The 15,958-nt window shown below is 34.4% G+C and overlaps 1 protein-coding gene across 1 annotated transcript; it reads right to left on the reverse strand.

Annotated features, from left to right (window-relative positions):
* Positions 1-4,752: 4,752 nt before the first annotated feature.
* On the reverse strand, positions 4,753-5,688 carry Or4c116 (olfactory receptor family 4 subfamily C member 116). Its single transcript, NM_001000353.1, has one exon. It carries the CDS (start codon positions 5,686-5,688, stop codon positions 4,753-4,755), a length of 936 nt encoding a protein of 311 aa, NP_001000353.1.
* Between the last annotated feature and the right edge of the window lie 10,270 nt (positions 5,689-15,958).

The following is a 15,958-nucleotide window of genomic DNA, read 5'->3' on the forward strand; positions in this document are numbered from 1 at the left end:
GTCCCATATCTTTAATTCTGTGAATACATCTTAATTCTTATCTGAGAGGGTTATCATTCAGTAAATGATGCATTTCCTGTGTGTGTTTGTGGCTAAGCAAATTATTTTCTATGACTCTCTAGGAAAGCTGTTCTCTTCACATTCCTTATCATTTTGGTTTCTTCTCAATAGTGCTTTTTAATTTCCTTAAATGTATAAATTTACTTCCCTTACTAGTGCTGAAGTGTAAGGGAACGTATTTTTCACATTTCTCTTAATGTATTTCTGAAGCTGTCTTTGATGTCTTGGTGAGGCATTTCATTTTAAGAGCAAGATGAAGCCACAAGTACCAGCACTGAAGCAGTTCATAACTTTAACTATTTAGATTTCCTGATCAGCTCTGAGGTTAAACCTAATGCTTATGAGAAATTAAGTGGAAATAGTTAAACCAGAAGCCTTCATTGTGGGACTTTTCACAATCTCTATTAGTGGCATCCCCTGTAACATGTTAGGTGCATTTATGGAAATAGAATACTTTGAATTTACTATCAGCACATCTGTGAGACAGGAGGGCACTTCAGTTCATCACACCCCTGTGCCACACATTTATCACACAAGTTCAAAGCTTCAATCCAATCATTAAATGCAGTTATCTCAGCTCCATGGGCAGCCGATCAGTTATCTGATGTGAAGGATCCTTCTTACATTTCCTCATGTATTATCTATTAACTTATACCATTGATCACAGGATCATTATTAAGGAAAGAATCTAAGTACTTAAGTTTATGTTTCTTTCTCAAAAACAAATAGTTATGGTGCAAATAGACCCTGATTTTATTTAGTACACCTCACTGCCCACAATGCCCAATTATTAAACCATTATATCACAAATTAAAGTTCATTTCCGAAAATTTATAATATACCTGCTGTACTTCACCAAGTATCTATCACTTCTGTGAAAAATTTGAGGATATCATATTTTCTGGTCAGTCTTGACAAAGATTCTCTGCTTGTTTCCATCCATTCCTTTCACATTTGAGGGAAATTGGAGGGCAGCTCTGGCAGTAAGGGTGGAGGATGTCATCTCTCCTTCTCAAGTGCTCAGTTCATCATGGTTGTTGAATAAAACATAAACTCCTCCCTTACTGCATCAGAAATTTAAAGAAGTTTCCCTGAGACATCCTGAACCTATGAGATGAACTTTTAGTCTTCTAAGATTTGTAAAATGCCCCCTCCCACACGAATTACCAAGATACAGTTCTATGCATTTTTTAACTTTCTTACATCTATGTTTGTAGAGAGCAAAACAAGCCATGATTTAGTGAAATCTTGAAGGCATGTGTATTTTTTGACATAGATATGACCATACAGAGTACTCTAAGGCATACTATCTGTGGTATTCTGGCAAAGCTTTCCCACAAAAGTACAGTCTAAGACTGTTCATCTACAGAGAACTCCTACAGAGATTAGCTAAGTCACCTTCACCTTGCACTGTATATAATAAACGCTCTGAGGGTCGAGGTTGTGGTGTTAGTACGTTCAGCTTCATCAGAGTTCACATCCCACCTGGCCTTAGCTTTGCTGGATGTACATGCAGTTCTGTCTTTTCTTTATTCCTTTGCTGTCCTTCAGTTCTAGACAGGGTTCTAGAACTGAAGCCACATGTGATATGTGCATCAAAATTATGTTATTTATTCTCTATGAGCATATTTTATTTGTTAATATATTCTTATATCATTAGTTTGAAAGATGGTAAACTATTTGACATTGCAAGAAATTCAATTTTCTATGATAAATTAGTACAGGCTGCTTTTGTCAGAAATTATATACCAATTAATCTGTAAGGGAAATACACATCATTTATGAAACACTGTGGAAAGGCTATTCATTAAAGAAGTAGGTTATATATAAATATATGTGGTATATGTTAATAGGATTGCCAATTTTCTCTAAGAATATTTTTACATTTTACTTAGTTTATAATTTTATGTTTTTGTATAATGTATTATGATCACATTATCTACTCATTTTCTTCTCCTTGTAATCTTCAGGGTCTTAGTATTATTAGCACTTGTCTTTCTACTATATGCCTGTCTTTTTATTGACCACTGAACTTAAAGGCAGTTGCTTGCATAAGCACAGAAAAGGGGGGATTTTCCTGGACTACAGGCAACTTACCTTTACCCAGACTTATCTCCAATAGGTAAAGATTCGCAAAGGAAAAATTAGTTTTCTCCAGTGGAGTTTCATTAGTAGATAACCCATACTTAAGTACAGGATGCTGTCCCAGCAGTATGTGTCCAACGCAAATGAACTGAAAGGTGTTTTGGAGGTTCTATTTATAGGATTGATGGTTATTCAAACATGTGCCTGTGTGTGTGTGTGTGTGTGTGTGTGTGTGTGTGTGTGTGTGTGTGTGTATCTGTGTCTATATGAGTTTCTTGAGCATTTTCGTTGGCTCTTTTTATCTTTTTGCTTATTTGATTTGTCCTATTCTGTTTTGCTTTTATAATATTATTTTCTTATTCATTAATTTTAGGATGCCTTACTAATGAAAGAATATGATAGGGATGTTGCGTAAGTGGGAAGGTGAAGAGGATCTTGAAGAAGTTAGGGCAGGAGAAAGAATGATCAAAATATATTGGTGAAAAAGGTTTATTTTTAATATAAAAAATGAGCTAAAGCAGTAATTGTTAGGAGAATATTATGACATTCTAATCTTTAAACTATTATAAACGAAAATAAGCAGAGACCACTCAGTGTTATTTTGTGTCTATAATTTGTATTTATTTTCTCCTGGCATATTCTTAACAGAGTCCACAATTGGATATTGGATATAAATTGAATAATCAAGATAATGTTTGAAGGGGCTGGGGATTTAGCTCAGTGGTAGAGCGCTTACCTAGGAAGCGCAAGGCCCTGGGTTCGGTCCCCAGCTCCGGAAAAAAATAAGAACCAAAAAAAGATAATGCTTGAAATTGACATATAAAATATCTGTTTTGCTTATTAGATTATGATTGGAATAGTTTATTTCATATTTTCAATTAAAATCACAATCAAAATGTCATAAAGCAATTGAACAAACCAAGAAAATATCTGCATTTTCTAAACCAATGCATAACAAATATATGATTTAACACTAAGGACCTCTATGTTTTCAGTGAGGACATTAAGTAGTCACATCTAACATGAGTCAGACACACGACAGTAACAGAGATTAGGTGAGCAAATCATCTGAACATATACATGCTTTTGTTATTCATTTGGTCTCTTCAATACACTTTATTCAGTTATTGTTCTACCAAAACCTTAATTCTTAAAACATTCTAAAATGGGAAATCAATACAATATCACACATCCTCTACAAGATCTTGTATTTTGACTCCGGTAAATAAAGGGAAAAAAGAAACAAGAGTTTTGAGTTATCTTGAACATAAAATTCTACTGGCCTGTTAGTGCTTTTGGTTATAAAGGAAATTATGCTATTAAATTAGTTTTCTGAACATTCTAATTGACAGTTTGGCTTTGAAGTAATGAAGTAACATAGCACATGTGTTAATTTTAGTAATCTCTATTGAAAGTTATTTGAATGTAATGATTTTCATATGTATACATAAAGTAAAAATCCTAAAATCATCAAATTCAATTTATTAATCTTTTTAATACTAATTTTAAATATAGGTCTTCTGGATTCTGTTCCTTATGTAAATAATAAAGAAGAATTGTGCTCACTAAGTGAGAATGTTAGTCTTAGTCCAACAGTAAATGGAGCCCAACACATCCCTCTATTTGACCTAGAAGACAGGGTGCCTTGCAGGTATTTCTATATGAAACAGGTGATTAAATTTATTAGCACAGGACAGTGACACCATAGAAGAAAAAAAAGTACTCATGATTTCTACTAGACAGAAAGTACCCAACTTAAAAATCAAGCCAAATGATGCCAGAAGACCTAAACTTATGACTCTGCTTTTGCTCCATTCTCTGCATTTCAAGGTTATCAGTTCTCAAAATATCACTAAGAAACCCACTAAGAAAGTTTTGGGGTAGTTTTGTGTGTTGCTTTCCTAGTTTCAGGTACACTAATACTTCTTTTCAGCCATTTTTATATAAAATATATGATAATGATACACATTGTAATTGTTAATTTTCTTCAAATATTCTTTGACATGGAAGATAAGATGAAATAGAACTTTTTTACGGAATAATACTAGGTAGTCAATTGACAGAGAACATGTCATCTCTGAAAGAGCTTTCTCAACTACAATATTGATGCGCTTTCTACTGAATGATGTCAAGATGTCATGCTTTTATCTATGTGTAAGTTGTGGAATGGTTTTGTGAATGAACACTGACTACTTTCTTCTTTACATTAACTGTTCTAAGTGTAGTTACAGTATTTTTGTCTCCTTGTACATGGTGGCTGTTGTGTTTACGTATACATATTTTTACACATGATGGGAAGGAGATGGTATTTGTGCCTCTGCATGTGAACGTAGAGATCTGAAAGGACAATATATATGTCCATCCATTGTTCTCTATTTTCTTGAGTCAAAGACTGGACTGACCATTGAACTTGCCATTTTTCAGATAAAATATCTGCTTAGCAAGCCTGTAGGATTCACTTATCTCTACCTCAACACTGTTGGTTTAAACATGAGTTACCACATCCAACGTTTTGCATGTGTGCTTGCACTGAGCTCAGGTCCTCTTGGCTGCACCCCAAATGCTCATACTTACTGGTTCATCTCTCCAGCACTGTAAAAGTATTCTTTACTGCTTATCTGAAACGACTATCAATCTCTTCCACATTTTCCTGATTGCGTTCTTCATTTCCTTATTCCTGAATGTGTAAACCATAGGATTGAGCAATGGTGTCAGGATATTGGCAAATATAAGTGTGTTTTTTTCAAAGGAGAATGCAGATGAAGGCCGTGCATATATTAATATGCATGGAACAAAGAATAGAACAACAACTGTAATATGGGATCCACAGGTGGAGAGAGCTTTATGTCGACCTTCAGAACTGTGGGTTCTCAAAGAGAACAAGATGACCCCATAGGAGACAAGCAGCAAGGAGAAGATAATGATGCAGATAGAACCACTGTTGGCAAACACTAAAATAACAAAAATGTGTGTGTCAGTGCAGGCAAGCTTCAATAATGGGAACAAGTCACACATATAGTGATCAATAACATTGGGTCCACAGAAAGGTAACTGCAAGGTAAATATGATTTGTATGATAGAATGCAATAATCCCCCAAACCATGCTATGCCTACCAAAACACCACAGAGCCTCCTGCTCATAATGGAAGAGTAGTGCAAGGGCTTGCAAATGGCCACATAGCGGTCATAGGCCATGGCTGACAGGACAATCACCTCGACTGCAGTAAAGAAGTGTATGGCAAACAGTTGGGTCATGCAGCCTTCAAAGGAGATGGTCTTCATTTCATAGAAGAAGCCTATGATCATCTTCGGTGTTACAACAGTAGAAGTGCATGCATCCAGTAAGGACAAGAATACCAAAAAGAAGTACATGGGGGAACCAAGCAATGCAGGGCTGTAGATGATGGTCGCCACAATTATCATATTGCCACCAATAGTTGCAAGGTAGATCAACAAAAATAGAAGAAACAATATTTTCTCAACTTTTGTGTTCTGAGAAAGACCCAGGAGTATGAACTCACTGACAAGGCTTTGATTTTGCATGATTCTCAGGAAGTTGAAAGCAAAATATGTTCAAGTAAATCTGCAATAATAAGGGGGAAATGTGTCATATTATTTAAAAAATTACCATCTGAACTGAGAATAGGTCCCCTATTGAAGGAATCAGAGAAAGAACTGGAAGAGCTTGAAGGGGCTCGAGACCCCAAAAGTACAACAATGCCAAGCAACCAGAGCTTCCAGGGACTAAGCCACTACCTAAAGAGTATACATGGACTGACCCTGGACTCTGACCCCATAGGTAGCAATGAATATCCTAGTAAGAGCACCAGTGGAAGGGGAAGCCCTGGGTCCTGCTAAGACTGAACTCCCAGTGAACTAGACTATGGTGGGAGGGCGGCAATGTGGGGAGGGTTGGGAGGGGAACACCCATAAGGAAGGGGAGGGGGGAGGGGGATGTTTGCCTGGAAACCGGGAAAGGGAATAACACTCGAAATGTATATAAGAAATACTCAAGTTAATAAAAAAAGAAAAGAAAAAAAAATAGGGACAAGAGAAAAAAAATTACCATCGAGTTGTTTTATCTTTATGCTGTTATAATAATTGACTTTGTTACCATTGACAATAAGATATTAGAAATAATCAAATGAATCAAATCAATGATACAATTTTGATTTGTATCGTTGTATAGAATGTTAAATGGAAATTGAGACAAATTATGTAATATTTTAAAACAGTCACATTTTATTTTTGAAAGGTCAGCTTTTATCAACTTCTAGAAGTAAAAGATTAGCATGTCTTTTGACATTAAACCTAGATATGAGCAAAACAACAGAATTCATGAAGTATGCCTTCCATCACCATAGGGCGGAGCAGCCTTCAGTGAGTGGCCGGCAATGGCCCTGCCTCTTCTGTTATTACTAGAAAAGACAAAAGTCCTGTAAGGACATGTAAAACCATTGCTACATCTTCAATGTGTTGACAAGCAAAACATGTATTTAAATCTCAAATAAATTAATCTTTTTTAAATAGGAAATTTGGTGGAGGAAGTGTTTAGCTCTGTACATGGTACATGTGATGGGTCTTATGTGTTCAAATTTCACTGCTAAGTGATCAACTGAAAACATCAGTAGAAATTTATTAAAATCATGCTGATATCAGGTGATAAAACACAATACTTCCAAAAAAAACCCTACTTTCCATTTTTCGAGGTTCCATTCACTAGTACATTGCAGGGGTTATTGTTGATATTTTTATATAAAGGAAAGGAGCTTAAACTGAATTCCCCAAGATGTAAAAACAGAAATGGTGGGATTTTTTTATCTGAAGAACTTTAGTGTGTGGGCTATCTTTCTGTGTCCTACTTTTGGACATCAAAGCATCTTACATTGTTACTGCTTGAATGACATATCTTGAAAAGGGCAACAAAGTAAAAGGCTGATGGTTTAGAGACCATGGACCAATCAGCTATGTTATTTTGTGAAAATGGGAAGCTAAAGAAGGGAAACAACTCATTGAATAAAGATGCCAGTCTTGACACTTCTTTATTTGCTGCTTATTATACAGTGTTAACATATACAATGCTAAAAGAAAATTAATTCTACAAAATGTACTATCTGAAATTTATATTAATTAATAAAACTATAAAAATATATTTGTAAACAGTTTACCCACTCATCTACAAGAATTCTAGGAGAGTCCATTTGAAAATATCCAAATGTTATTAGTGTTAAGGAAACCTTAAAACTCTAGAAGTATGTCATTTACTTGTAAATGGAAGATGCTCACAGGGACATTTGACTCAGACACCTTTCATTTACAAAGAAAACCAAACAGAGGGAGAAGTTTCAAGGGAAACAAGACCCAATGTTAATTTTAAAATTGAGTAAATCTTAGCTTTATTCTCTATATTCTACTTCAGATGCTCAGTACTGCCAAAAACATTGGCACTGCCATATCTCCATTAAAACAGTATCTTAATATTTTGCTTAGATATTTACAATGGATAGTAGGGTAATTGTGGTTTATGATTACAAGGATGATGATCTTTTTTAAAAGATGATTGAACCAAATACAAGGTATAGTCTAAATTGAGCCCTATATCATAAAAAAGAGCAACAGTTGAAATTTAGGGTAAATATCAGTAAACATTGTTATTTCGATAAGGCAAATATATCCATGTTTTCTTCATAATCTTGGTACATGGATGCACAATAAAAAAGTCTGGCAGTATCAAACAAGCTTCTTCTGTGTGATTTCCTGGAGTCTTCTCTCCTCTGTAATCTATGCTAATCTAAAATTATAGGACAAGGTGCTGAGAGTAAAACAGCAAACGGATAGTCATACATGATGTATATTTGTCAATTTTCTTTACAACACACACATATACACACACACATATATGTACATCCATGTGAATACATACATATACATACTTGTGTGCACACACACACACACACACACACACACACACACATGCACAAACAATCCAAAATAGAAAAATAGTGAAAAGATCTTTACATGTAGTAGGAGCTAGCAGACTTCAAGGCTTTGGTCCCTAAAGATCAAATTAATTATTCGTCATTTTTGTGGAGGCCTAACCAGTTCTGATATAGTTCAGGTTAGACTCACACTCATTGTTTAGCCTTGGAAAAATTTAAAGTCCAAATCTCATTTTCTCCACCTCCAAACTTGTGTCTCTATACCTGGCCAAATCTAAAATTTATTTCAAGATATGCCGCATAACCAACAAAAGAAGGATACATATATTAATGTCAGTATTTTTAAAATAGCATCTACACAAACATTAATGTAAAAATAATTACGAAATATTTTAAAGTCTTATTTGAAAATTAATACATGCTTTAATTGTATTATTTAAAACTTACTAGAAAATAATCTCCAAATATAGGCACATTTAAATTCTTGTACTGATAAGCCCAGGGTTCAGATTATATTCTAAAAATAAAATAAAGTTTTATATTAGAAGGTTATGTAGTTCAGAGTATTGAAAAATGCTCTAAGACATTCATAGTATGTATGATTTGTAAATGAAACTCTTAACAAATTACAATCACATGATACTATAATTTAAACACTAACAGAAAGACCTGAACCATGATGCAGGTTTCCAGTGTGTTAAGTGACAAATTGATAGGAAAATTAAGTCCTCATTAATATCATACCTATAACATTATATAAAATAGAAGATAGCACATGACCAAAAGTGAGAATTAGCTGGGTATAGTGGCACACATCTTTAATCCTAACACTCAGGAGGTGGATCTTTGTGATTTTGAAGATAGTCTGGTCTACAGAGTATGTTCAAGGACAGCTAGGGCTATAAACATAGTTACATGGTGATATTCTGTCTAAAAATTTAGAATTTATTTGCAATATGTGCTATAACTATGATCAAAATATTTAAAATCAAACATCAAAATAAAACTCACAAAATGAGATTAACTTTAAAGGTCTAGTAAAGTTTGTGAAGCTGTCAATCATTCATTAGGATAGTAAGTCAGATACCAACAGCATAATAACTTCCTTCAACATTTTTTCACTAATTGCTATGTAGTAAAGATCTGACCCTCATTTGACCATCACCTTGAGGACTTGGGATGTATATTGCCTTGTGTCCAACTATTCCTATTTCCCATTATTTTCCATCAATCTTAGCAATAAAACTAATTGTAACACTGTGTAAACTGTGTGTAACATTTAAAACAATCAGGGATGAACAGAGGGGTTGACATTCTAAGCAATTAATTTTAAATTAATTTCAAATAAATATTTAAATATTATTGCAATGAGAATCATCGGTTATAAATCTTATTTGAAACTGTCTTTATGTTAAATTTAATAGGTCTATCATATTTTATTTAAGATTATTACCTACCAATGAAATATTATTGCATTGCAATGAAAATCCCTTTCCATTACTCTATAAGAAATGCATTCCCCTCAGATTATTAATCCTTTGTCTCTCTGTATGTTCTCTTGAGTCCTTTAATATCTCAAATTTACCCATATTCCTATTTTGAAATGTATGGAAGAGGACTTTCTTCTTGTGTAATTCTCTTTACATGTCTTGATGATTCAGCTCATTTTAAGAAAGAAATAAGACAAGATATAAAATTAGCTGAACTGGAGCAGTTCAAAGCTTCAATTTAGTTTTTTTCTGAAGAATTCAGAGGCAGAAATCTAATGCTTAGGGAAATAGAGGTGGATATGAATCAGCACAATTCACTTTGTAAATTAAGTCACTCAGAAAACAAAGTGTTTCTTCTGTGTACTATGAGTTAGGGTGGAAATAGACCATTTTATAATAGTCATTATTAATACTATATAGTTTGGCAACATTTTAATATACTGTGACCCTACAACAGCCTCAAGGTTATGCAAGCATAAGAATATTTTGGATACTAGTATGTAAATTACAATGTTTTAGAGAACATAAACCAAAATAAACATATTATTTGAGGGATAATAGAAGAAAAAAGCTTATGGCTTTAATGATTTGCTTTAGGTATAAAGTTGAAAATATGTTTATTTTAATTAAAGAAAAGAAACAAATAACCAGAGGGAAGGAAGAGAACTAAAGAAAGAGATCATTGGAATAAAAGGGAGTAAAGAAGAAAGGAAGGAAAGAAGGAAGGAAAGAAGGAAATAGAAAAGGGGAGCATTTACATTCCAACAATTGTTATTTATTGGACTTAAACAGTTCTGACTTTGAGGTTCTATTTCTGGACTCCTTGAGTATCTTATTATTCACTGCTCTTTGCCCTGTTTTTGCCCAAAAAATTCCCACTGAAAGCACCAGACTTTAAATAACAGCATACAGCAGTAAAATGAAAACTAAGTATTTGTATGAAATGTAATAAAATGACCACAAACCCAAAATTTGAGGAACTTCATCACAATGTAAAAATCATTTCTGAAAATATAATATATGACTTAGAAAACTCACCACGTGTCAGTGTGTTTATAATCTGAGAAAAGCCATCTCTTGTACTCTAGAGACCAGTTCATTAAATGTTATCCAAAATGATATGATTGTAGTCAATTCTTCATTCTACATTTAAAAGAGAAAAATCCCTGGCAGTGAAAGTAGAAGATTTTAAAGTATTAAAGGGTAAAGTGTTTCTCTTGTGCTGTCTTCAAGATTGAGAATAAAGGAAAAGTAAAGGAGCCAAAATTCTTTTGTAATCACAAGTGGAATTTAATATAGGTTAGGCCATCTACCTATGAGACTTATTCTTAGCTCCCCAAAGGTTTGGGCAATTTTTGGCCCCAGGAGTTTCAAAGACATAAGTTTGTGTGCTTTTGCAATCGCCAGAGTGTTTGTAATACTTCAACCCAAAGTTAATTCTCAAATTGGGTAATAAAAACTAGAAACTTCCCTGTAGCTACTTGCCTAAAGAAAATGATACCTCTTTCAAGTAAACCTTATTTTGTCAAAATCTCTTCAGTGAAACAGTGGTACTCATTTGTGTCTCCCCCATCCATAAAGCAAGGTTGAAAGGAAAGGTTTTATATCATTGCTGTGCAATTATCTCCTATTGCTGTTTGTTCATAATCACAATGGCTTGGTCAGATACAAAAGACAACACTTCATAACATTCCTTCCCATACCCCAACTCCGACAGTTTTTCTGCTCTCTCTTTCACAGTATTCCCTCAATTAAGAGGGAATAATATAGCTGTTCCGTTTAGAAATGAACATTTAAGGGGTTGGGGATTTAGCTCAGTGGTAGAGCGCTTGCCTAGCAAGTGCAAGGCCCTGGGTTCAGTCCCCAGCTCCAAACAAAAACAAAAACAAAAAAAAAGAGAGCATTTAATGCATTTAATGGGTACTTAAGTTCAGAATGTCAGAGTTGTAAGCCCCTACCCACTGTGAAAAGAAGCTACTTCAACAATATGTAAGAAGTACACTGGACAATGGGTACACACAATTTTTAGTCAAAATGTCCTTTTAGAAAAACTACAGTGGGTGCTCTTCAAGGACTTGTAATCCTTTCCATAGACCTATGACCAAATTTACAGTACCAGCTAAGTAATACCCTTTATTGAATACATCTAAAATCTATTCTGAAACATTTTGGTTAACCTCAAAATATCCATGCTACCATTGTACCAGTGAATATATCTTCCATTTTGGGTCAGTATTCTAGTATGCCATATCCACAGCTGGTAAGACCATTAATTTTTCTCCCAAAGCAAATTGTATAACATGTTTTGGAACTCTGAAAACTGCCCTGGATGGTAGAATGATCTCAACAGGTTCTTATTTGTGAGTGAACTCATATGGAACAATAAGTAGTTTATCTACTTCCTACATAAAATTCCACACAGTAACTATTTCTACTTCATTAAAAAAAAAAAAAGGTATGGAATCCTACTAAGTGATAACAAAACAGAAGCAAGAACAACAGATCCAACTCCAAAGTCTTCAACTTCCTACACTGTGGCATTTGAGACTTAGAATCATTTGAGATATAAAAGCACAAGAAAACTCTTCCAGTTTAGCTCTTCTGCCTATCATATAAGCATCCTCTCTCCTCAGTTGTTTATACTCCTGCTTGGAAACTACTTCTGTCCATGTCCCATGCCCTGGCGCCATAAGAACCCTGATGTCTCCTTTGTACCTTAGGTTTCACATTATTTGGTTACTCAGTGTCCTTTCAGAAGCTGCTGGAAGAATGTCAAAAGCCCTCTATATATTGCAAACCTTCAGTATCTTTATAAAACAATTGATCAAGATCACATGACCCTCAATTCTTACATTTTTCCAAGCCCACAAGGCTAGTACCAATGTGCAATATTCTAAGACTGCATAATATGGAAATGCCCACCACTGTTCAGCAGCAATGTGAGCTTCTGTACACTGACAGTGTAGTCCAGAGAAGTCACTTTCTTTGGCAGTTGTTTCAAGAGAATTGGACTTAACGCAACTCCATTTTTATATCAAGCTTTCTACTTTCAAATGTATTTGTTTTTCTATAAGTTGGAAACAGTAATGGATGAGACATGGTTAAATAGCGTGTTTCCTATCATTCTAGTGAATGGTAAGAGGAATGTCTTTGTAGCTTAAAACCTCTTTTCAGAGACATGTAGTCTGTCAAAATTAATTTGTTTGAATTATTTCTTTTCCAATAAGTCCCACACTTAAAAATATATTGGTCTATCTCTCTCCCATTTTTCTCTGCATACTTGAGTATGTGCTACAGCCTAAATGTTCTTTCTGCTTAAAATTTATCTACCAAATAAACTACATCATTATTTTTAAAATCACTTTTACCCACACACTCAGGACATAAGCAGATTACAGCCAGATTCTTGGCTCAAAAATTACAGTTTCTAATAGAGTCTTTGAATCACTCTGAGACTTACTGAGTTGGGCCTCTAATGTTTATATTCCAGTATTTTGCCATCCAAACTTCCAACAAAATGGTCTAGGACTCTCTGTATTCTTTATACTAGAGATTTTGTAGCTCAGTGGAACAAACTTACATTCATTGAAGCCACAAAACTGTTAAAAGCATAAAAATAATGTATTTCTTTTTATAAGAGAAGCAATTCATAAAACCAGAAATTTAAAATGTCAGGATTTTAGTTTTTCATACAGTCTATTATGGTGTGGTGGTTTAAATAGGTTTAGCACAAGGTCTGACACTATTAGGAGATAGGACCTTGTGGGAGGAAATGTGTCACTGTAGGGATGGGCTTGGAGACCTGAATACAGTGGTCTTCTGGCTTCCTTTTGATGAAAATATAGAACTATTGGCTCCTCTGGCAACTTGCATGCCTAGACACTGTCATGCTCCTGCCATGATAATGGGATAGGCCTCTGAACCTGTAAGCAAGTTCCAATTAAATGCTGTCCTTTATAAGAGTTGCCTTGGTCATGGTGTCTTCTCTTAGCAATGGATATTCTAACTAAGACAGATGGTGGAGGAATTATTGCCACAGTAGATTGAAGCAAATGTTATATGGTATCAACTATAAAAAGCGAGTTATGACCATCTGTGCTCATGTATCATTTTCATGGGATCTGAAAAAATTGTGTGTGAGATGTTTAATACTATAGAATACAGTCATGAGACTAGGACATAAGCAAAATCATTGAAGTTGATTTTTCTACCATACTTCAAAAACTTCACCTAATATTTTGTTGTATTATACAATTAAAAACATTCATCCTAACGCATTTTAGAACCTATGAATTTTGATAACCAGAAATGCCATGACTTTTAAAGATAATAAATTCAAGATACAAGGATCATTTTTATTTTATATGGAAATTTACTCTTTGTCCCAACACAGGAAAAATCCCTAACATGAATTATATCTTATATAAATTGAGTTGACATTTGTTAAATAATTGTCACAGTTTGATCCTCACAATATCTCTATCCCTAACCCTCACATTCAAGTATTCTGAATATATTTATATTCATTGCACTGCTTTCTTTAATTATATATTAATACTATCTTTAGAATTATAGTGAAATAACATAATTAATATTATGAAAATGCATTGTGATACATATTATGAGGAATATATGTTATGAATGAATTTTATTGTAAATAATGTAATCATATAATATATTCTAATCGTGATTTCTCATCCTCTGATTCTTACCATCCCTTCCCACCTCCCAACCCATAATTCCCTCACATCTTCCTTCTTTCTCTTTAGAAAACAAACAGATGAACAATAAATGCAAACAAACCATAATTTAAAGATAGTAAACAAAATGCACAAGAAAAACACACAAACACAAACACACACACACACACACACAGAGAGAGAGAGAGAGGGAGAGAGAGAGAGAGAGAGAGAGAGAGAGAGAGAGAGAGAGAGAGAGAGAGAAAGTGCAACTGAAAGAATTCACAGAAAACAGAAATCATAATACATAATACATAAGCAATAGAACAGTAATGTAGAGGTTTGATCTGTTGCTATGTATTATAATGCTAAGGGCATGCCCCCGAGGCCTGGTTGCCCCAGAGATGAGTTTGGAAGATTCAAGTGAGGTTATGTGAACTTGTCCCCAAGTTATTTGTGATTGTTGAACAAAGATGTTTACAGCATACAGCTGGACAGAATTGAGGTAGGCAGGGCTTGGTGTTCCCTGACTTGGGTTTGGAAAACACTATGCAAAGAGAAAGAAGAAGCTGGGAAGAGGAGAGAAGCCCTGTGGGTTAAGAGTCACAGTAATGAGGGCTGATCAACTGGAGTTAAGAACATCCTAGATAAAACATGATAAGTTATTACTTGGAGATATGAATAGAAAATAGATTTTAGCAGCATAGAGGGTACATATCTGTCTAGCTTTAGAGCTGAGGTATATCGTAAATAATAAAGTTGTGTATCTTGAAAGGTCAAAAGCAGGGTAGAAACCTTGTGTTGGGTAAATATTTTTTTTCAACACAGTAAAACAAAAAATTACCAAAGCAATATAAGGATTCAATGCAATCCCCATCAAAATTCCAATTCAATTTTTCTTAGCATTAGAAAAAGCAAATTGCAAATTCGTTTAGAATAGCAAAAAACCCAGGATAGTGAAAACTATCCTGAACAATAAAAGAACTTCTCGGGAAATCACCATCCCTGAACTCAAGCTGTATTGCAGAGCAATAGGGATAAAAACTGTATGGTATTGGTACAGAGACTGGCAGGTAAATCAGTGGGATAGAATTGGAGACCCAGAAATGGTCCCACACACCTATACTCACTTGATCTTTGATGGAAGGAGCTTAAACTATCCCTTGGAAAAAGAGAGCATTTTCAATAAATGATGCCTGTTAAACTGGAGGTCAGCATGTAGAAGAACAAAAATCGATTCATTCTCATCATCCTGTATAAACTTCAAGTCCAAGTGGGTAAAGGACCTCCACATAAAACCAGATAAACTCAAACTAGAAGAAGAAAAATTGGGGAAGAATCTCAATCACATTGGCACTGGAGAAAATTTTCTAAACATAACAGCAATGGCTTATGCTCTAAGATCAAGAATTGACAACAGTGACCTCATAAAATTGCAAAGCTTCTACAAGGCAAGGACACTGTCATTTGGACAAAATGGCAACCAACAGATCTGGAAAAGATTTTACATCCTGTAGAGGGCTAATATCCAAAATATAGAAAGAGAACCCAAGAAGTTAGACTCCAGAGAATCAAATAACCCTGTTAAAAATGGGCTACAGAGCTAAACAAAGAATTCTCAACTGAGGAATATTGAATGACCAATAAGCACCTAAAAAATTATTAACATCATCAGGAAAATGGAAATCAAAACAACCCTGAGATT

The sequence above is a fragment of the Rattus norvegicus genome, chromosome 3 (genome assembly GCF_021556685.1).
Source record: "Rattus norvegicus strain SHRSP/BbbUtx chromosome 3, alternate assembly SHRSP_T2T, whole genome shotgun sequence".
Lineage (NCBI taxonomy): Eukaryota > Metazoa > Chordata > Mammalia > Rodentia > Muridae > Rattus > Rattus norvegicus.

Coding starts and splice junctions, on each gene's coding strand:
- Or4c116 (NM_001000353.1), bottom strand. CDS start 5,688: ATGCAAAATCAAAGCCTTGTCAGTGAGTTCATACTCCTGGGTCTTTCT.